The following is a 24606-nucleotide window of genomic DNA, read 5'->3' as shown; positions in this document are numbered from 1 at the left end:
TAACAGTGAAAAGCATCGATATTTTAATTTTGCATTTTTATTTGTAATGCGAATGAGCTTTGTCGTTCGTTTCCGATTAGCGTCCTTTACGTTCACAATATAATAGCGCATTTTCGATTGCGAGAAATTTCTCTGTTCAGCCCTCTCTATATCGCGTCCGTGCGATTGTTTAACGATATTTTCAACCCGCACGCACACGTGAGGGGTGGGATGGCCGTGGGGAGTTACAATTGTTGGTACATTGTTACACGCGTAACAGGGCAGCATGCGCGTAGTAGGTTTTTTGCAAAATGCACAGCTCGCGGGAAAGCTCGAAAATTCCTACGTCCCTGATGACATTAATTTATCGCCGCGCGCTATTTGCGCAACGCTTTAACGTAACAACGGCGGCGGTAATGGCTTTATAATAGCAACGAAATCGTTCGCGCGCGCCGTGTATCGAGTTCAGGGCCGTTTCAGGATCTTACCGTGCATTTTTCATCACATTGCGCCGAGCAAAATGCCTCTCATAAAAGCTGAGATTTCGTTCCGCGTGTAGTCGTTCGTTTTATCACCCGCGAGCAAGTACAAGATCCAAGTTATTTACCAAGGTACAAAGTTAAGACGTTATTAATAAAAGTGCCATCGCGTCAAGTTATAACGTCATTAAAGTTTCTTTATATATTTTTAACTATCAATGCCTGAATGATAAATTTATCCTTTGGTCAACCAAGATTAACTTTAATTATTACTTGTGATAATATATTTATATCACAAGGTTACTTTATAAAAAATTCGACTTTGTCGAAATATTATTTATATATATAGATTGCGCATAAACTTCTGAGGAAAGATGTTTTTTGTAGAGAGATTTAATTTTGTAGCAATTTAAATATCTCATTTCAATTTAAATATTTCACAATTTAATTATGACTAATATTTGTAAATGATTTATTTTTATTCACTAAAGATAATTTTGTAAAAACCGAAACATTTGAAAGAAATATATTATTGTTTATTAAAAAAAAAAAAAACACTAAAATCGTGCCTGGCTAATTGCTTTTGTATTAAAATTTTCTACATTTATATTCAAATTTAAATATCTCAATACTTGTGACAGTCAACGCTAATATTTTATACAAATGTTAAAATATAGATTCAACATTCTAATAATATCGCATCATTGTTTCACTTACACAACGTACTATAAAGAGAAACAGAATTTTGACTCGTCTGGGAAATTGACAGGTATGATAATCCAGAGGGAAAAACGAGAATTAAAGAGAGCCTGGTTGAGGAGCGGTTCGTATCGATCACGAATAAACTTCTAAGGAAAGATGTTTCTTGTAGAGAGATTTAATTTTGTAACAATTTAAATATCTCATTTCAATTTAAATATTTCACAATTGAATTTAATTATGACTAATATTTGTAAATGATTTATTTTTATTCATTAAAGATTAATTTTGTAAAAACCGAAACATTTGAAAGAAATATATTATTGTTTATTTTTTTAAAGAAAAATACTAAAATCGTGCCTGGCTAATTGCTTTTGTATTAAAATTTTCTACATTTATATTCAAATTTAAATATCTCAATACTTGTGACAGTCAACGCTAATATTTTATACAAATGTTAAAATATAGATTATCAACATTCTAATAATATCGCATCATTGTTTCACTGTCAAATCTCAATTTTACCTCTTGGCAAACGTTCGCAATCATTCACTTACACAACGTACTATAAAGAGAAACAGAATTTTGACTCGTCTGGGAAATTGACAGGTATGATAATCCAGAGGGAAAAACGAAAATTAAAGAGAGCCTGGTTGAGGAGCGGTTCGTATCGATCACGACGTAACGCGAGGTAACCGGCGTGTTGCGTTGCAGTTTTCTCGGTGCGGCGCGAGAAGCCGCTTGAAGCCGCTTGAAGCTGCCGTGGGCGACACGTAAGCTGGTCGGTGCGGTGCGATCGCGGTGTGTGCACCCGCGCGTGTCCGACACGCACGCGTGTGCGCGGACCGCGGCACGCGGACGGCGCGATCGCAACTCCTTGTCGACGGAATGGGACGGGATGAGACCGCTTCTGACGCTTATGCTCGCCTGATAGAGTCGCGATCAAGACGTTTGCGCAAATCGCGTAACGCCGACGCGCATACGCGCTCTCCACGCACGCCGCCAACGCGACGTCGCGCGTCGCGACGTGTCATTCGCCTTCTCGCGCAGCCCGATAACGATAATGAGCGCAGTCGTGATGAGCCGAGGCGCGAAAACAAGGACGACGCTCCGCCTCTACGACGTTCACATCCTTATTAAATAAAGTATCTTTTAAGACCGTAACGTGAATACACGACAAATAGGAAATAAAGGCTCTAAGGTCGAGCTGGATCTTCTTTGATGCTTGAATAATTCAGCGTGAATTTATATTTTCATATCCGATCTTGCAAACGGCGCGCCGAATTTAATTTTCGGAGTCTTGAAACGCGATTCTAGGAGAAGTAGAGTAATAATGTTACATATTAAATTAACAAGCAATTTAATAATATTGATGCTTATAGGTATCTTAGAAAGATCTTAGTAATATCTGATGCTGATAAACATTTTAAAATCTGTGCAGGATGCAAACAATTTCAAATTGAATTTCCAATTAAATCATATCTATGTTGGAATCTTAATATGCGACTTCGATAATAAATCGTTTGCCTCATTAGGTGTATTAAAATTTCACATAGATACAAATAAATTTAACAACTATACGAACATAAGTGACTCGCGATAGTAGGATTTTTAGGTACAGATTTATACGGTCCAATAAATTTGCGGGAATACTCGTTTGCGCCAAAGGCAATAGAAATAACCGTAAAATCGATGAGAGATGGACGTTTTATTGCGACAATCAATTTCAGATTTGATAGCTCACAAACCGCGTGGCAACTAATGGAGAGAAATCAAACGATTATGCATCGTGAATGATTTGTAATCGCGAATGTGTTGACGAGCAAGTTGGGATTTACTACATCAGATTTATACTGGATACTTCTGATTATCCGGACCGCGAAGCTTTTCCGTCGGAGACGCGTTCTGATTCTCACGTTTGCCTCAGATTCCTGAATAAGAGATCACCTGACGGCGTTAAGGAACGTTACGATGATTTATGCGTACCATTCACGCGTGACGCGTCTCTTCCCGGATGAGTAACTCCTGAATCGTAGAAAAGGAAATTATCCTAACGGGTTCGAGATTTGTCTCTCCGACAAAAATATTATTTCTTACATATTCGTTTTATGATGAACTAAAAGAAAAAAAAGAGGAATTTTCCTTACTTCAACGAACTCTTTATTTTCATCTATTTTTAATATAAATTATAAAAACTAAAGTAAACGTACCTGTTAGTGAATATAACCTAATTATTGAATAAAAATTTCAAATATTAAGCTTTCAATATTATATACGACTCTAAATGTTTATAAAAATTGAATAAGACGAATTTATTTAGAGTCATACGTATCATTCAAAGTTTAATTTGTGTCATTTCGTCCAATAATTGGGTCATGTTCACTAACTGATACATTTACCTTAATATTAATAGAAAAAATATATAGTACTTATCGCTAATTATTAGATACTTATAAAAATCATAAAATTATTATAATTTTCCGCAGAAGGAAATAATTTAATCGGATGAAAATATATGTTTATACTCCATTAAATTTATAAGCATTCTACAATACTTATACACTACTTGGACAATTTTCTTTAAGGTTTGTATTTACAGGCATTATATTATGTGTTTTAAAAAGCATATCAGATAAACTGAGAGTGCACTCTCAGTTTATCACTAATCAAAATGATTATTGAACTGTCCTCGTTTCAAGAAACCGTATTTCATCTGATACGCTTATAGGTATCGTTTTATTGTGAGAAACAAAACTTTATTTTGAATATCTCGCACGATACTTTTTGATGTGACATTCATGCAACTATAATAAATATATCTCAGTTTCTCAGTCGAATGTATAATAACGATTGCAAATAACGAAACGAATATCAAATTGATCAAGATTTATTTGATCAAGATTTATTAAATAAAAACTGTATCACATCTTGATTTCAGTTTGTGAATTCTTCGATAGAAAGAAGCAATCATAAATACGGGTTTGAAAATGTTTCTGCGATCGATAAGCGCAGTCGAGAGTCTCTGACTCAATGTTGGTTAGTGTGCTAATCATTCGTGCGTACCGTTAGCTTCTCGTTTTAGTCTTATCAAGATTTATATGCCTTACGCCATTACGTCGCGATGCGTCGCGATGCGTCGCGCCGGAACGCATTTAATTCTTCGCTCGATTCTCTCGCTCGTCGATCAAGATACACAAGTAATCATGAACGGGAACGCGCTGACGAAATCAAAAGTAAATCGAGCTGGAAAGTACATACGTTAATTATCCATAATTAGAAGAAGTATCGTTGTATATGTACAACGAAAATTTTCGACCTTTTAGGAAATATGTAGTTAATTTAATTTGATCAACGAGATCAATTTTCTTGGTTTAATTTAATTAACAAAATTGGATAGTGTCTTGAAACTTAATATAATAGATTGGTTTTCCAGTTACCGGAAAATTTGCCGGCTAATTAACCTAAAGTCATGGTTGCGTGTAATGTAATTATGAGCGTAATTAGATGATGGTGCCGAGAGTGAATCTGTTTTCTTATTCGTGGTGTGTTGAACGCAATATCTTCATTTAGTTTAGTTTATTTTATAGAGAAGAGAAAAGTTTCTTTAGGAAGCGATAGAATATTTTTTTCAAGTTCAATGCTAGAGGAAAAGAAATATTCTTACGGAAATTTACTGGGCAGTTTCTTATTGAAAGGCATTAATTAATTATTTATTTAGAGTACTAAAAGTACTAAACAACAATCCTCTCAATACTTGTACTCAAAATAAGTAATGAATTACTGTCAGCATTAGATGTCTGTAAAAATACCGTGCAATGATACATAATGAATTCATATTCTTGTTTTATTCATATCCTTGAAACGACAAGAGAAAAAAGAGATAGAAACGAAGAAAATCTTAAGATTAACTGAATCTGATTACTCGATGTAAAAAAAGTTTCGTATTTGTTGTATTAAAAAATCAAAATCGTAAAATAACCGGAATCCTGTTTAATGATTACAGCATAGAATTCTGCTAAAGCTAACGAGAAATGTCGTTAAAATTACGATGAATTAACGGCATGAGACTTTTTTTCGCTTGCTGTTGTGTCTTGTAAATTTAAAGTCTATTAAAATTGGTAATAGCTGGAATTTTTATTTTCAAATTACATATATTGGTATAACTCGAGCAGAACTAACGGGATACTTGCTGTAAATAGCCCTCGCGTGATATTTCTATTACGTAACGGTAAGCCCGGATCTACAATAGATATAGTAAGCCTTTGAGCCATAAAAAAATGACGTGTCATAGTTGATTATTCTTCTCACATTTGACTCTGATCAATTTCTTATGGCTTAAGGCTTATTGCATCTATTGTAGACGCCGGCTAAGATACATCCTAAGGCGAGTGACGTCAGAATAAAATGCTGACAGAATTTTAAATTTCAGAAAGCGTTATAACGTGTAATGTGTTCAATTTAAAAAAATTCTCAAAGAAAATAAATTTTAACATTAGGCTATCGTAAATTTGTTGTCTTTATAGAAATGACATATTCGTTTCTTTCTTTTTCAATTGTTGATTTAATTTTATCACGTTCGCTTTTCTATTTTATACTTTATTTCATGTATTTTTTATTTATTTTTGTTCTTTTTTTTTACATCCATATCTTTTTCATGCAAACTACCTTTCGTTCTCTCAATTATTAACTTATTTTTGTAATTTCTACTTTGCTTTTATGATAGTAAATTTATTTTTAGAGGGCTTGTCCTAAGATTCCCCCCTCCCCCCAAATCAATGCATTATCTATCTATCTACCTATAAACTTTTATATCTATCCAAAAAAGTATGCTTGTATATCTGTAGAAATTATAATGTCATACCTTATCGTGTTTACCCCCACAACTGCGACCTTCGATATTTGGGTCAAGGAACAAAAATTTCTTTTTTTTTTTTTACTGATGAACGATTTATGTACAGCTAAGTATGCATGCAATACAGCGATAGAGAATTTATGTATCAGATAAGGAGCCTGATATCTACGACCGCGAAACGGTTACACGATTCGGTTACACGTGCTTCTCTCTGTCAATTCCACCGGGTATAGTTCAAGTGCATTCGAGTGGGAATCTCCCGCTTCTTGGCCGTGCAACGTGCAAGTACGCGCGTACCCATCAACCCATCTCGCGATGATCAGCAGCGCCGCGCGCATCAGCAGCGCGGGACGACCGCGGAATCGCGGAATCGGCGCATACATGCCACGTGCGTACATTCTGCTCTCCGGATAGACGCGTGGCATCACAGTCTGTATCGGACGTGGTCGTGCTTACGTGACTTTGGCGTGTCTCTCACCTCGACTTGGTCAACGACGACGCGGCTGCGTGATACGCGCGCATGTCTCGTACTGAATTAAAACGGCCCGCGTCTTTCGGGAGGAGGATGTTTTGAATCTGTCTTGCGTCAGAAGAGAAATCGGAATTACACTGAGAGAGAGAGAGAGAGAGAGAGAGAGAGATCTCGTAAAGGTATGGTAATAACTGTAAAATGAAGTGTAAAGTGAGGCCTTTTCATACTGACTCGCTCGACTCTCATTTTCAGCGTAGGTATTTCAAAATAGATTATATAATCATAATTGGACGATAATAGTACGAACGAATAATAGTGGAAAGAATGAAGCATTGTGTATGTAGTTATTCAGTTTTGAACTGAGCAATTTAGAATTTGGAAAAATTCAACTTCCAGCGTAACAGACTTCAAGCTTCAAATTGAAAGTTAAGTGACCGCGCTGATGCTGCTTTTCAGCGTCATAAAGTGACACCATAAAAATAACAATTTTAAATCATTGTTTATTATTATTGTCACTTTTTAAAATATAGATATTAAAAAAAATCTCTTTTTAATTAAATCTTACTTACACAGAAATTAAAAAAAAAAATTTGTATTATTATCTTTGTAATTGTTACTACGTTTTTCTCTAAATATAGACATGTTAGCAATTTTAAACAAAATCCTCGTGTAAATTAATCATAAGATTTATCAAACTGAAAAGAAATCTATTTTATAATATTTATATTTTAAGAAGTGATAACAATAACAATTATTACACGCACGACTGAGGATGCTGGGATAGAATCAACGTGAATTCCTTTCTATGTACTTCACTCTCTTGTCTCCTGGAGCGTCATAAAAGCGCGATCTTGCGTGACAATATAATTAAAATAGCCAATCATCGATCGTCGAAAGAAGATTAGTTAATTATTCGGTTCAGCTGGTCGGTGCAATTGCAGAAAATTATACGGCATACTTTAGCGTCAAAAGATATATAAAACAAAGAAGTAAAGAATTAATCGGGCGTCGAGAAAAGGATATAAAGTAGGCGTAATAAGCGGAGTGGAAAAGCGCGTGAAAGCGAATTTGCACGGTTCAAGCTTGACGATCGCGTCACGTGAACGCGTTGGACGAACAAGTCTTTTCTTTTTCTTTTTTTTTTTTTTTTTGTTTAAGTGTTCTGTATCAGGATATACAGAAGCTGTGGAAGAACGAAAACCGAGAAGTGAAAGCAATAAATCTGCAACAAGAATAAATGTTAGCCGGGCTAATGGATGAGTAAGTTTTCGTTCAGGAGTAAATCTGCCCTGGCGTAGTCTCTGAAAAATCACGAAAGCAGAATTATGAGACTCTTCTCCCGTTTGAGAACTACAATTACCCACAATACCAATCTGTATGTAATAACATAATTATAAGCCATTCCGCATAACGTTCGTACGGGATGTCCTACCGCGCCGCCGCGCAGCCGGATCAAATTTTAATGGCAGATCCCTCGACGGACAAGATTGCGGTCAATCTTTTTCCCAGCTTGGAAATTTCATCGGGTCGTTTTTGCCGGAGCGTTATCCGATTCGCTTTTCTTTCGCCACGGATGATTCGCCTATTGAGAATCAGGATGGGAAGCGTGCAAATCCGCCATAACAGACTCGCGATGCGCTCGCGAACTTGACCGTCTCGAATCGGATGGATATCAATTAAGTAATTTGTCGAGGCCTGCGCGAGTACGGCTGCGTGCCGATGATAGATGGGATCTGAAGCGGCTCAAGGTCGTACGAAAGTTCAAGGCCGATCATTTTCTCGTATAAGAAAAACGAGCGAGTGTACGCGCGACGCGACGTGTGCGTGCCAAGCGAGAATTATAAGAACTGGGCCGAACAACTCGAAGAACTCGGTCCCGTCTCGGGGGGTCGCAATCGGTGAAATCAGTGTTGTTTAATCGCTGGAGATGTATGTAATTTTCGGGAATTTTTCTTCACGCCATAATTACCCGAGAAATAACAACGTTTCGCGCTCTTCGGTTCGCGTGATTTTTCGCCGCGTAATTGCGCATTGAGTGAAATTTCTCCGGACGTTGACGCGTCGAGAACTCCTCGTTTTGCTGCCAAGGGAGAATAATGGCTGCTACTTTTTCACCCAATTTTGGTTTTTTAGTGTAATAAATGCGGAATGCTTTTTTTTATTTTTATAAGGAAATATAAAACTATGGAAAAAATTCTACTGGAATTATTTTGCTTCTATTAATAGAACATCATGCGAACCTCACAGATCCACATGGATTGTGAAGTCAGCACACCGTTTTATTAATATAAAAATAATGACAATTCTTTTTTTCCAGTAGCACTTTTCGGTTTTACAATTCTTTATTTCGATATAAGATTATACTTTTGACAAACATACCAGATTTTTTTTACATTTTTGTGTAATCCAGATTAATCAAAATTATTCTGCTTTTCAAAGACCTCTATTGTTCATCAAGCTCTAACAGCTTGAATTTTCATCATAAAAATCAGATTGTATTTACTTATTTTTTACAGATTTAAATTTATCTATCAGAATTGATATAATCAAAGTATCGGTGACTTTAAAGACTCCACATTGCCGGCGCACTGGAGAGTTAAGAAATAAATTGAGGATTCTCCAATTGGCTGCGGAATTTATCGATTAAATTAAGGTCTATTGTTATAGGTCTCCAAGCATATTTCGCACGACATACAAAGCCTTATTCATGTCGAGCCATATTGTACACTTTCAGCAGATCATGCATTGCCTGTCCCGCGTTACCTCGCACTCTGTCGCGTCTCAATGAGTCTCGCATCTCTACTTCAACGTCTCACTACTTCAACATCTCGGTCCTTCCGTCAGCATCCCCGAATCGCGAAGGTGCACGATCGATTGCGATACGCGCGATCATCCTCCCCCGCGAATGTTGCGCGCTTTTACGCGATGCCGAGCGTAACAATCGTAATCGAGCTATCACACACGCTCGATCTAATGGACAGCCGGAGGCTGCCACGGCCTAGACCATGAAATCTTCTTGAGATTTCCTCTTCCTCTTCCCCACTCATCCGAGAGTCGCCACTTCTACCGCGGCTCTTCCTTCTCGTATAATATCTGTCCATTGTCTCGCTGAGTACAATAGAGAGGACCTCGCAAGTGGAGAAAGAAGCACGAGTTATCGTAACTCGCAGTTTCAATCCTCTCCAAGAGCTGCAGGATAATGTGACTCCAAAAGATGTTCGACCTGTTGAGATTATATGCATCTCGCGATTTCGAATTATGATACTTCAGGATCAAAGAGAATTTATAATATAATAATAAATTTTAATACCGTGCAACACGACGATTTCACATACATTTAGGATTTAAATTTTATATTTTTTCATCGATCAATTTATATTTCAAATATCAAGGACGATTAGTAGACCTTTAAAATAGAGAAATTACCATTGATAATTTTTATATTCTGCTACTAAGTTGCCTATTAGTCGTTCTTGATATTTTCTCTTTAGTCATCACTCGCATTTCGCTCGAATAAAACGCGTTTCTAGAGCTTGAAAAAGAAGTCGTACGTTTACGACGGGAGGCACCAGGAAGTCTGCTGCCATGAATGATAGTAATGTACGCATGCATGATCTCTCGTAATAACATTCGCAACATCAGTGCAAACCTGTTACGTAGAGAAACTCATAAAGGAAAGGAAAGGAAGGGACATGAGCATCGAGAGGAAGAAAAATAAGAACGAGAAGAAGAAGAAGTAATGGAACAATGACCAAGACATCGCTTAACTTCCGTCGCAGATTGCAATATTCCTTAGCAATCGTTATTGACATAATTGCGTCCGTTGATATGTAGCGAATTTATTCATACGTTTGCTGAGTCATAAAACGAAATCGATTCTTTTGATAAATTATAATAATATGTTTAAGTATGCCTCTACGTTTAAAATTCTCTACGAAATATACAGAAAATATATATTATCTTCATTATAATATTCATTATTTCATTACTTTCTATCATATTATAAATATTAATTTTAATTATATTAATCCTCTGCTGGCAAACTGAAGTTTTTAAAGACACCATCGATATTTTGATTGTGAATTTTGGTTTAGATAAATTTAAATCAGTAAAAAAATAAGTAAAACACAATCTGATTTTTATGATGGTAAAAATTCGTAAGCTTTGAAAAATGTATCAGAATCTGGAACAGCAAAGGTTATGCTCTGTTTCTCAAAAATTGCTGACGGAGAATTAAAATTTAGATTGCTGGAGGAAAGTTAATTACAATAATACGTAATACGATATTTAAGATATGGAAATATATATGTGAAAATAAACAAGACGGAAAAACAAGTACAGAATATAGAAAAGGAATAAGTTATAAGTAAATAAGTATAAAAAATACAAAACATATAAGAAAAATAAATAAGAACAAATAAATGTATAAGAAAGTATTTTGGAATTTTGACCTGATTTTCTTCAATAATTAGGACCTTCTGCAGAGGAAGACTTAAAGACCGACCCTACATAAGGACGAGTACCGTGAATTTCTATCATGTACGCTAGGAATTTCTATCACGTGCGGGCTTTACGATCGGATGAATCGAGTAGCCGGTCCGCAGTAATATAATCGTAATAACGCACGCTGGGAAGCCACCGACGAGTGGCTGCAGCAGGAGGTTGTCGTGAACAAGAAGCATTGGGAAGGGAACAAGAAGACGGCTGGCACCCCGAAGGCAACTCATGCAGGGCCCATTACACATTAGACACGTGTGCTCACTTTTCAAACGTGATATCGCATGCCCCACCGCGTGTTTGTTATCCGTGTCGCGCATCTCGCGTGCTATCTCTATCGATCGCGATCGCGATTGCGAGCAAGAAAGGCGAGGAGAGGAAACAGGATGAACGATCAAAGGATCAAGGGACCGCACAGGAGTTCGTGCTACTCATTATTAGAGCGTAAGACATGCAATTCTCAAGTGGAGAATAGCGATGAAGTGCGAAGATCTAGCAAGGAATTTTTTCGATGGTTTTAATAATTTGACAAGGGAAGGGATTTATTTAATTTCACTTTTGAAGTAGAATTTTTTATAGGTCAATGCGTAATTTTTTTTTACGAGCGATAAATTTCGTTAAATAAATAGAAATATACGCGCGGAAAGAATGATTTTGCTGAAATATCTCAAAGTTCTCTGCATCGATTACATAGAAAATTGGATTCCGGCGAAAATGATTTAGTGAAAATAATTTTGTTAGATTCTCAAAATAATTGTGTACGATATTTTGGTAAAATCTAATAAAATTATTTTCAGATCTGTATATCTACTATTCTATCTTAAATTTTTAAATACTAGCAAAACTATTCTTGTTGTACGCACAGTGTTTGATAGTTTAATCTTCACAATACGAATTCTCCTCTCTTTGTCCGCGATTAAGTTTACTATGCGTACTTTCAAATACAATCACGAATACAATCGGCGATAAGAGAAGAGTATTAATTAGAGCGGAATGCAAACGATAAAGCTTACGATGCGCGACAAAAATATATGCAATCAGTTTTCTCTGTTCGACTGATACGGGGCGAAAGTTCTTACACACTTTGACTATTGACTGTGTCGAACTGTCGAATCGTAAACGGATTATCGATCTGTAAAAACTGCTGAATTTTGTCTCGCCAGCTCTTAACGTTATAATGCTGACGTGAATCCTTGATATTGACGTTTGGCTGAAAATAGCTTCTTCAATGATCGCTATAATAGACCACCTTTCAGTGTAAGGCTTTGTAAAGCAAGCCACCCTTACTTTTGGCAATTCCATCTTTTAACGTAAAAATTATTTGTGGAAGAACGGGCTCTTCAAAACGGTAACTTTACGAAAATGCAACGAAGACGGCTTTTTATCGGATAACTGATCTGCGATGAGGGATCTGCATACAAAATGAGTGCTCTACTTTTGTAGCTGGCTTTAAATGAAGAAGTTCCACTGATAAGATAACAACATAATTATGTTGGTAGCGACAACTTTGTCATTTATATAAGTTGCACTGCCACTGTCGTTTTGCCATGTTGTATTCTCAGAATTGTTTTCTTATGTATACGTCAAGAACCGTTCATCGGATTTGAGAGACGGTTTTCCTCGAGGAAGAGCTTGTCATCCGTCCCAGAAATATATCATGCAGGAAGAACATCCAGGAAATATCAAGCTATCTACGACATTCTAATTGTTAAACTAAGTAAGACTTTCGTGGAAAAAACGTTATAAAAAAACATGATTTTTTAAAAATTTTATTCCTCTAGTATCTATATTATCTAAACGTGCAGTGAATCACAATCATAAAACATTACTGCCAATATAATAATTCTTTCGGATTTTATATTAGGTGTTGGAATTAATTCGTAGCGTTTTTAATGAAAGAATGTTATTTATTTCACATGAGCATTAAAAAATACATTAATGAAAGTACTTCCCATCACTTGTAAAACGCTACGAATTAATTCCAACACCTAATAGTTGATGCATTTTAGGAAGAGGGAGGGAGAGACAGTTAGCTATAAACAAGTCGTGACATACTGGTCTTATCTTTGCGTTATATCGATCCTCCTACATACGTATCTGTACTCTTGGTTGCCATATGTCATTCGGCGTGATAGACGTGGCAACGAAGGCTTAAAAGGCAAACGGAACGCGGCCAGCGGTTCTCCATTTTCTTCTGCTGTTCCACATCCAAGCGCTAATTGACATCAAAAAACCATTTATATAAAAATCTTCTTATATAAATAAAAGGAGACGTAAAACTTTGTAATATCCTCCAATACCAGCGCAATCTCTTTTAACAAAATTACTCTGTAACCCATCGATTTTCGCGGAAGTACATTTGAAGAGATGAGAGACGAGCAATCGACGAGTCGATGCGTCGTGGCTGTCGCGGACTCGATTGTCAGATCACGGGAATGACGTGAGAAGACCCGCACGATGAAGTTGCGGTATCTTCATTGCGCACCTGCCTCTTACGTGGGTCACGCAGATGGAAATCGTACGTACGTGCACCCGCATTCTCAAACGCTGCGATGTAATATTCCATTGAGCTTAATGCGTCGATCTTTAAATTTAGTTCAAGGTACTTGATATAGATAATCGTTGTTTCTGTTAATTTAAGATTATTCAATGAATTCCTGAAGGTATCATGGTGTGCTACCAGGTGTGCAATATCGGAGATAACGTAAATGATGCCTGCATAATATCGGAGACAAAGTAAATGACACCGAAAGCAATTTATGTTTTTTTTTGTTTTTTTTTTTTTTTGGTATCGATCGTTTACCTTGGATATGAGCTAGGTATTGATACTTGGACGGCATCGTCGGTATTAGATTCTTATCCGCTATAGGTCGTGAGTATTTACGCTTGCATCGCGCGCGTAAACTTCGTTTACGATCCATCGCGAGAGAAATAACGAAGGTAATAAGTAATTAAGCAACGTGCAAAAATCCCATCGCGCCGGCATGCCGACCACGGGAACTAGCATTACTCGATTATTCACTGGAAAACGGTAAAATCGATTTATCCCATCGCGTTTTTATTGTTAATTTCTCTCTCTCTCTCTCTCTCTCTTTCTCTCAAGCTGTTAAATAAAGCACAAAAATATTATTTCTTAAGATTCGTCGATTTATATTAATTCTTAAATATAATCTTAAATTTTATTTAATCTTGATTCTTATTGAAATCATACACTCGACATTTCCGAGGATCCTTTATGATTTAGCAAAGAGTTTGAAGGACTCGTTAAAATTTTTTTTTCAAAAAAGAGCGTGAAGGAGTTGTTAAAAATTTGAAAGATGAATATTCGTGTTCCGATTCGGGTTTCTCGAGAGAAGCACTTGATTTTTTTCCCCGTGCAGGCAAAGGCAACGATAAGAATAAACCACTACTGAGACACCCGTGATAAGAAATGACGTAATCATCCGACAGGATGCTCGTATTCGTGTAAAACCGGAATTTTGCGGCGGCAGCAAGTATTTATTAACGCCGGCAATAACACAATACCTGGTTACTCGGATAATTTGCCTAGTGTTTATCGCGAAACAATAGACATTTGCGCGTTACATCGCAACGATAATGCCCACCTTCCGTATTTTTCTGTGAAAAGCTGGTTTTCAGGAGAAAATCACGGCATCTCGAAATTACAATTTTGCAATCGTCCGCGATATCATTCCATATATTGCGTAATTAAGTCGGTGCACGTGGAATATCATATGGAAAGAATGATCTTGCTAAAATTTCTGAAAATTTAGATATAGATACAGATTTAAACATTATATATATATATAATTTTGTTGGATTATCAAAATAATTATGTGGGACTCTCAAGCTAATCGTTAGAATATCAAGATTGTTTACAGTATTGTTCATTGTATGCTTGAGTTTCTTATATAATTATTTTGATGATCCAACAAATTATTTTTAGTTCTATATCTACCTAAATTTTTTACTTCAACAAAATCATTTTTTCTGTGCAATTATAAACTCTCTTGCAAATTATATTTAATTATTTTATGTATTATCATAAAATTTAACTTTTATACGTATATTATTTAGACTAAAAAGAAAAAATCTAAAAGAATAACGTTCTTCTTTCAATTTAGTTTGTTTGGTTTCTATATAAATTCGTACTTTATTCGTTCATATCGCTGTTTTGCTCGTACACTGAGAGAAAAATGTACTAAATTTTGATAAATAATTGTTTGAATAGTACTAATATAACATATATTTACGGAAAATAAATATTTATTAAATAAAACATAATAATAGGTAAATCAAATTAATAATTCTTATACCAAGTAAATATATGTTTACATTTAGTAAACATATAGTATATTCGACTGGCACTATTCGAATAAATATTTATCAGTGTACAGTGTATCAAAGATACACTTATTGTTAGATACACGTATAAAACTCGTATTAAAATGTATCCGATACCAAAGATACGCCCATCGCAAACTTTGTTCTGGCTTTGCAAAACACATACGGGCGCGATCGATCGATCGCGAGATCCAGGTGCTTACCTTTGTCCCGTTATCGTTATCTTGCAGTCGTGACGACAAAGAGAATTCGTCGGTGCGACATGTAAGTCAATACTTCGCGTGCGACCCGGATATCATTGACAGTGAACGTCTTTGGTGTCGACGATCCGTGTCGTTCCTCGTCGCGTCCGGCTTTGATTTTAATTGGAGTCACGAAGCAACGCGACCAAATTGATTTGATATCGATTAAACGAACGATTCTCTGCGATCATCAATTTATATCAATATACATATCTTCAACGAAAAATTAAGACCGACGTGAACTAAGTTTACGTTCGCCTTCGCTGTCGATTTCGACAAACAGCTGTAGATTCTCAGAAAAATCAAGTTGATTTAAAGCACTTTAAGCTCTATTAAAACAATGATAAAACTTTTTTTTTATTTTTGTTGTGGACACGATAAAACAGATAAAACTTTATATTGTATTTTTTATTAAGTTTTTATCGTCTTGCTTTAAGACAAATGCTAGAGACTAAGTAAATCTCGGATTGATTAATGAATCGTCTATAACGTAATTTATTAAAGTCATCTTATATTAGAAAGGTTTAACTCATCGATTTTATGCTTCCTATGGTATAATGAACACCGGTCGTACAAGTAAACAGATAAAATAAGTCTCTAACCAAGCTAATAAATCAATATGGCATTATCGGAGAAGGTGATCGGGGGATTAATTTCATCGTGTTTTGTAAGAAAACTGCACGCGTTTCGCAGTGCCGGAACGCGAAAAAAAAAAATCATAGTTGCGAGCGAACGATGTTAAGTGGAGCAAAGATAACGAATCCGAAGGATACTAGATATGGCGAAAATAAATTGCGGACCCTTTCCTTTTGCGTACAAACTCTCGCTGATCTTGCGCATTCCTTTCTATTTTCTACCCGGCAATGCGGACTTCCGATTAACGACTACCGAGGCACTGCGCGTGAGAGCTGTCGAATGCGAATTATCGACGGTGGTTTCCGTAAAAAGCAAAGCGAGAGCAAGAAGGCTCGCCTCGGCGAAGTCGTTAAACGGCTATTGCACAATCGCCCTGTCCAGGCGCCGACCTGTAGAATCTCGTTTTCTAGGACAATCGCCATTCTCGTGCGCGCGTTTGCGCATTACCGTGACAAGATCAAGAACGACTGCCTAGTATCGATAACATTCCCACGATAACGATAGCTCGCATATTCTAAATAGAGATGATAATTAGGGAGTTTTTGCAATACCGTTTATCTAGATACGGTGAACGCTAAGATTATCTTCTGCTTAACAACTAATTGAGAAAAGCTTAACGTGATTTTAGCGTTCACCGTATCTGGATCCACGTTATTGCAGAAACTCCCTAATTCACGGAAATACATACAGTATTCCAGTGCACCATCATTTCTTTTATCTATAATATTCTTATCCAAGCAGACAATTTACGTTTAAAAAACGTTTAGCCAAAATGTTCTTTATTCCATATAAAAACATTAAATAGGCTTTAATTTTAAGTACACGTTTATTTAACCGTCGAAATGTTTGGTATTTTAAATTAGTACAAAAAAATGTTTAATAGATGTTACAAATTATTACGTTACTATTAAATAGTTTAAAAAACGTACTCTAACTTTTAAATATTAATTTTCAGTTGTACGTTTATTACACAATTTCTACTAACGTTTATTTCTAACGTTTATCGTATTTTGAACGTAATTGCCTTGGATAACTAATTAACAAGAAGAGGAATGACGTTAATGAAATTACGTCAAAGGTATATCTTTTAAAAATCGAGATATAATAATTCCTGCAGATATTTTTCGAAACATTAGTGAACGTATTTTCGAAGGATACGAAGTTAAATCAAAGTCAGCTGATTAAAATCACAAGCATTTCATCTGTTTATCTATATTATGTTTAATCAATTAAGAAAAAAGGAATGACGTTAGTTAAATAAAAGTTACGTCAAGAGTATATCTCTTCAGAAACGGCATTCCTGGCGATATTTTTCAAAATGCCGGTGAAGAACATAGTTTCGAAGGATACGAAGAGTTAAATCGAAGTCAGCTGATTGGAATCACAAAGCGTTTCGCGTTTCGTCTGAGAAAAGGGACACGTTCCGTTCACGTTTGCATTACATATGGCGGTACCATCGGTGGTCCTACCTGTTTCCATCTGGGCACGATGGACCGACCGTACATAAATGCACGCACATATACGTGCACGCATACAATTCCGTCTACGTGAGGTAGACTTTGTGTCTCTTTCTTCCTTTCGTCCCTACTTTCCTTACTTTCTTCCTTCTTCCCTGCCTGCCGTCTTGATGCAGGGCTGAACTTGTCGATTAATACTTTAGTCAACGATATACAAGTGGATTATTTCGCGAATCTGCAACGTAAAAAGAAAATGTTCGTGTAGCGATGTCAAATAATTCGAAGTAATTTGTCACTTTTGCGTCTATTATGTTATAACGATAGTATTTATCATTTCGTTTACACGATTCACATTCAAATATACTTTCAAATTTATTAATAAAAAATAATTTTTAAGTCGGTTATCTCATAATTAACTTTCTGTATGTCTCTCTCTCTCTCTCTCTCTCTCCTCTTTTCCTTCTTAGAATTTTATTCTCATACATCTTATGTAAAATTTATCATATAGAATCTTATCATATGTGGGAGTTCAGAGGACGACCATACTCAGATTTTTAATCTATAGGAAGAGTTACTTCTCGATAATGGCAAATAAGCCTTTTTGTTTCCGAATAACAATTATAGCCAGTTATACACGGCATCGCGAAGAAATCAACTTCCAGCCTTTGAAAATCCGTTCCTGGATGGCAACGTTCTCCCTTCCACCTGGTTCGTTGGCGGCTCAGCAGCGAACCGAGTATTCACCAACCAGTCGGAGTCAGTCCGTGGCCTAAGCTCGTGTCGTTGGTATTTCTCGACACTTCGTCAGTCGCTCTCTCTCTCTCTTTCTCTCTCCTCCTCCTCCTCTCTCTTCTTCGCGGCACCAAAGAGCGTCGTCGTCGCGCCGCGAGTGTCTTCATGTTCTCCAATTTCTTCTTCTTTATCTGTGTATATATGTGTATGTGCATGTATATTACTTATCCGAGATGCAAACTGTACAAGGAAACTCGTAACATCTCGATGAGCTAGTCGGGACCATCGAGACACGTCGAATCCCGAAGAGCAAAAAGACCGCGGGAAGACGCGGAATGCTGCGCGAAACGCGCGGCCAGGTAGAATTCGGCCGCGCCGTTACGGTGTGCGTCATCAGGAGCGACGTAAAATCCTCTACGCGTTCGTACAGATGCATCAGGATCGTTCTGAGATAGCGCAGAGACCAGCGAGGAAGAATTCGCGAAGGTAAAAGCTCGATGGTAACCGACTTTGCGAAGGCTAACGTCCCGAGTGAACGGCAAGAAAGAAAATCAGGATCGAAGTATCTCCAAGAGTGGCTCTCGGGTTTGGATCTCGATCCAAGAGGCTCATCTCTGTAGAGCTTACGAATTCATACACTGGAAATTGGAAAATGAACAAACCAGAGTTTTCTGGTTGAATCTACTGTAATTTTAGTTGAGATAAATTCAGAATTCTGAATTGGTGTGATAAGAATCTTTTGGTTTGTTCATTTTCAATCAGAATTTTTTTCATTACTTCGTTCATATCAACTGGAATTCTAGTAGCTTTAATTAAAAAATTCTAATTCGTCGATTTTCAATCAGAATTCTAATTAATTCAGAAAACAACATTTTTCTCAGTGGCAGCTAAGACTTTAGATATTTTAGCAAAATTATTATTATTTTATTAATTTTTTTTTTTTTTTCATACGCATTGATGAGCTCGCTGTAAAAATATCGCGCAATCCGTCACACGCGCTCCTTGAAAATATGAGTTTAAACAAGCTGGAAAGGACTCTCAGTTCGCCAAGAGGAAATTATTCAGAGACGAGAATTCCTCTCGAGGAATCCATTCGATATACGCCGTGATTACTTCGTCGACGCCGTCAGACGCCGCTGACGGGGAACTCGCCCGTCGGCCGACACCTGGCCGCCTTTGTACGTTTCGCACGCACGCATTCACGCACGCACGTCAACGCGAGAGCGGGAGGGAACGCATATGGTGCCGGTTGTTTCGCGAGCAAAACAATACGAGTACGTTCCGTCGTCCGCAGCTGTTGCAGCGGCGCAACAAATGCAGTCGGCGGTATGTAACGTGTCGGAGAAAGTGCATTCTCCATTCATCGGCCAGCGGAACTCGGCGTGACACTGAAGTGTGACGTCATCGGCGACCCGCTCTTGTCGCGGTCATCGGGGATGCGTCGCGATATCTCGCGATATACATCAGGATTCTCCTTACCGATTCTCTTAGGAAGGGAGCATAGAGCCTTACATAATGCATAATGCATAATGCATAAGAAAATGAAGCGAAGCCCTTCATTCTCTTCCTTTCCGTGAAATAAAAGATTCCGATTGGTCGATTTTCTTAAGCCTTTTATATCTTATACGTTATGCAAGAATCCGTGCTCTTATAGGCTTTCTACAGTAAGCCATTACCTTTAAGTTTGAATCCGTAAGAAATTAACCACTCGCATACAGTCGATTATTTTTCTCGCACATTTGATAGTGATTGGTCGATTTTCTTACGTCTCATGATTTAAAACTTAGACTTATCGTACAGCCTTGTAGAAATTGAATAGCATCTAGTACCAGTCGGTTAATCACTTACTTTGAGTATTAAAAGTATCGTTAACAGTATACTAAAAATGAGTGATTAATTGATCAATATTAGTATTAAATTTCTCTGTAAGGGTAGAAAGCCTTTTACCGCGTTTATCACGTGGGGTATCTATAATTACCGATCTCAACTGCGGGGGCTCGACTCGGCTCCACTTCGCAGTGACTTCGGGTCATTTCAGGACCGATCAGTGGCCGAGATCGAGGTGGCGATCTCACCTTGATCGTAGCGAATACAAAGGCGGATAACTGTACCCCCGATCTGTCTCGGGGCCGACTCGCTTGACCTCCAATCGTGCACCTCCAACTGTGTGGACCGAAAAACCGTTGGCCGGCGAACGGAGAAAGTCGCGCAGCACACTTTTCGGCGCTCGCGTGTTCCGAGTTACAGCGTGAGTTCGGCTTCGTGAACTCGCGTGAACTCGCGTGAACTGTTAAACGATTGTAGGCGCGAAGAGGACGAGCCGGAGGCCAAGGCTGCCTATCGCAACAGTTGCATGACTTTGAAAGACGAAAAGACGGCTCGTTTCGTGTTGGGCTACACTTGTCTTCCTGCCGGAGACGTGCCGGTACATCCACGACGCTTTCTCGCGCTGGCGTGACTTTTCACAGTCATTATTGCAGCCGACACATTATTTCCGTGCTGTCGCGAGGGATTATTGACCGACGTCGACAATTCTCTGCAGAGACACGAGCAATTTTATAAATAGATCCTGAGATTAGACTCTCAACTGTGGAAGAATAAAGAGTTGGAAAAGTTTGGTTTGTAAAGTGAATATGTAAACAAATTGGAAACTTCTTCAAAAAATTCGCGTGAAGCTATAATGTACAAAACTATATTGTATTAATTTTGAAAAAGGTGATTTCATTGTTAAATTTTGTTTAATCTGTGTTTAATGTGTCTAAAGTACATGAATCTTATCACAAGTAAGATAAGATTTACTTCAGAGACCAAAATACTTTAGAGATCAAAACACACATACATTTAATTTTTAAAATGAAATCAATTACAATAAGTAAATCTTATCACAAATTATATTAAGAAATCTCATCTAAAGTTCCCATTCTTTTGAAACATTTGAAAAACAACATTATAGATACATTGACAATACAATCTAGTAATAGCTACCAAATTGAGTGAAATAATTTCAATCAATGTTTGGTTAATATATCCAAAAATAATTTTACTTTTTTAAATATTTAGAAATTATTTAGAAATTATTTTTATTTAGTATTAGCGTTACTAAACGTAATAAGATAATCAACCATTTGGTAATAATTGCTAAATATTTAGAGAAACAAAATCAAAATTATTTTGATTAATCGCACTGGAAACAGTATGATTGCATTAATTGTAATTCTGGTTAAAAATGGACAAATCAAAATTTTCTGATGAATCTATTATACTTTAGTTGAGCCTAATCAGAGCTGACCGAAGTTTCCTGATTTCTTCATTTTCAATCAGAAACTTTTTTTTATTGCGAATTGAATTCGTCACTCAATATTTGACAGGTATTATCAGACATTTTTTCAATGATGCGACAAAGTATGTCCAAACTTGCTCGAAATTTATATATTTATTTTTATAAATTTACATATTTATTTTTAATGATTGCCCGATGAAATTTTCATATAAAAAAGTAATTATTCTCCTCTATGCCGCTTGTTTCACTTTTACTTCGCATTCGCGTGTAAAATTGGATCGTTTCGCGGGAATCTTCTAGTAACTAGTTCGTCTCTCTTTCAAATCTAGAGGCGTATAATTTATGGGCAGCGCCAACGGTCTGAGAAACCTCCGTTCCGATGACTCGGTAACCTTGTAATCGGCTGGTCCGTGCGAGCTTCTTGAAGGAATTTCACGGAAGGATCCTCCGCGCAGTCCCTCCCGTTAACGTTCTCCTTCGGCGAGTGCAGGTATTTCAGGTTCACGTGATTATTTTCGCCTCTCAACGTCGCACGAAGAAACACAGGACTCGATATGCACGAAGAATAATAATCGATCCTGAAAAAAATTCTCAGAAACCATAAAAATATTCATGCCGAAATTAATATTTTCGGAGAAAAGTCTTTATCTCGATAAAATGTATACCTTGTAAAAAGGAAAAAAAAATTATTATGGAACGAACATATTGCTGAAACGGAAAGTGGCAACAGAAAGAGGATCCTGAGGATCCTCGGCAAAATATTTCAATGGCTTGCGTTAAGGACCCCACACGATGCGATTTAGTCGCGTCTAAAAAAAAAACCGCGTTACTCACTCGTTAATTGGCGGAGACACGGTCTCGTTCTCTGGCGCGATTAGCATCTCGCGTTTTAATTAGCTGCGGCCATGGCTTATCGGTTTAAGAGACGCTGAACACCGGCGAGTTATCTACCGAGGGACTCTTCGTTACTTCCCAGTCAATGTATATCGTATTCGTAACGCCCGTAAAACGAGAAAGGCGGGCAGGAGATATTACATTCAGCGAATAAACCACGCGTAATTGCGGCTTGCACTTTAGCCTGCATCGCCGTTAGATCGCTCGTCCGCTCGAGAACGGCGTTAAATTGACTAGCGGAAAGTGCCGCTTCGCGGTTTCCTTTTCTGGCAAGGCGAGTTTGCCGTATGCGGAAACGGAAATCTGGGACCATAAATCCTCGGAGATTTTCTCTCGACAATTGAAATCGAAGAATGACGGCGAACGTAAAACTTAAATTAAATTTTAGTAACAATATTATACACAAACTTGTACACTTAAAACATATAGAAATTATGTATTATTGTTGTACATAATCTATTTCATACTAAGATATATTTATACAATTCGAGAGATATTAATTTTTGTTAAAAACACAAGCACAATTTTATATACTTCTAGAAATTATAATTTTTAATATACATATTATTTATGTAATTTTACATATTGCTTTTACAATGTAGATTTTCGATTTTTGCTCTGCGAAATCCAAAGTTACAAATTTTTAGAGAAATAAATTTACTTTTGCAAAAACATAAATTTGCAATTTTCGAAAATCGGAAAATAAATTAAATATACCTACGTAAAGTTCTCGATTATTTGCATTCTCGAGACCTAATTCATCTCTGCCCTTCGATTGAATCGTCATTCAAATCATTGCCAAGCTCGCAAAAGAATCTCATTAACTGACGCTGTGGTAATAATGGGACTCACTGCACGTCATCGTGTATGACCCAAAATGCAAATGCTCCGCTTATCCTTGGTCAGTCAATGCGTCAAGTTGGAAATTGTTTACCTAACAATGGAACCGCCGTCGCCGATTCATTCTATCGCACTGTACCGGGCCGTAACTTACCGGTTCTCTGGTAGCCGGGTCAGGTCCTTCCGGTCCTAGAGCCGGTCCGGTTTCGAATCCCCCCTGCATCTGAACGAGCTAACGTGGACGTCTCTTTTTCTCGAGTCAGTTTCAGCTCAGTCGAAACTCTCCTTCTTTCGCGCGCGCTGTAAGGCTGAAGACCGGCCGGCATTGTTCCTCGATTTTGTTCAGACGTTGGTGGTATTCATTCCTTCGATCTGTACGTCGTATTCCCATGCACGATGAATATCTATCTCGTCACGATCCGCATTGCGCGTAACGCGAGTCGTTTATCTTGAGAGGATATAGGAATTATTAATAGATGATAGAGAGAATGTATAAAGAGATTCTATAAAATAATCTGTTATTCTATTAATCGGATAAAACTTTAATTTCTTAATATTTAATTTATGTCTGTAAAATGTAAGTGTTCTATTCATGATCTAATATTTTCATGAAAAGATCGAATTCAATCTGATCGGATTGTCATTAAGATTCTCGCAACAATAATCTTTAACATGAGGAAAAATATTTTTCGGACACACACTCGTGAAATATTCCATTGAGAACTGGAGATTTATTTGTTGAAATTGTTTTTCAGATGGAAACCGAGGTCCGGACGCTCAAGCAGGAACTGGCGCGAACCCAGGACGCCCTGAAGACCGCCACGAAAAAATGCCGAGAGCTGGTGAAGGAGCTGGACCATCGTATTGCCGATCATGAGTCTGAGAAGATTTTGCGAGATCAACAGCTCTCGAGGATACTGCGAGCACTGTTGTTCCTGGAAGCGCGCCTTAAGCAGGAGCAGAAGTCTATCAGGCAGATGCTCTGCGAAAAGGACAATGTTATCAGAAATCAGCAATTGGAGATCGCGTTGCTCAGGCGGTATACAAAAAACTATATAAAGAGCAAGCGCGATCGAACCACACTGGCCGTCGATGTCGAAGTCACCAATATCGATAAGAATCTACAGAAGGACTTTGGCAATTTGCAAGTAATTTGAAAAAATCACGTAATAATTAATTAGAAAGCCACGTAATATAAGTCTT

At 37.3% G+C, this 24606-nt stretch overlaps 1 protein-coding gene and 1 long non-coding RNA gene across 7 annotated transcripts in view; one reads left to right on the top strand and one right to left on the bottom strand.

Moving 5' to 3' along the window:
- Nucleotides 1–24606, top strand: part of LOC105149701 (hypothetical protein) — a 40462-nt gene that overhangs the window by 11224 nt on the left and 4632 nt on the right. For 2 of the 5 annotated variants that reach the window (XM_011062290.2, XM_011062289.2), the window contains exon 2: nucleotides 24159–24551. In XM_011062290.2, coding sequence (XP_011060592.2) covers nucleotides 24159–24551 — 393 coding nt within the window. Of the gene's footprint in view, nucleotides 1–5802; nucleotides 6661–18383; nucleotides 18876–22139; nucleotides 22160–24158; nucleotides 24552–24606 lie in introns of those variants that run through there. The other 3 variants (XM_087411243.1, XM_011062291.2, XM_087411244.1) reach the window with 3 other exon arrangements.
- On the bottom strand, nucleotides 21804–24152 carry LOC147908116 (uncharacterized). 2 transcript variants are annotated; one of them, XR_015546689.1, is made up of 3 exons: nucleotides 23558–24152; nucleotides 23285–23497; nucleotides 21804–22247 (listed from the first exon to the last, which is right to left on the bottom strand). It is a non-coding gene; the product is annotated as an uncharacterized LOC147908116 (long non-coding RNA). The 2 variants fall into 2 exon arrangements; XR_015546690.1 differs by lacking the exon at nucleotides 23285–23497.

Source organism: Acromyrmex echinatior, chromosome 11 (assembly GCF_024713525.1).
Source record: "Acromyrmex echinatior isolate Ae372 chromosome 11, ASM2471352v2, whole genome shotgun sequence".
In the NCBI taxonomy this organism is placed as follows: domain Eukaryota; kingdom Metazoa; phylum Arthropoda; class Insecta; order Hymenoptera; family Formicidae; genus Acromyrmex; species Acromyrmex echinatior.
Note: the sequence above shows the minus strand (reverse complement) of the source record. Positions and strands in the feature narration are given on the sequence as shown.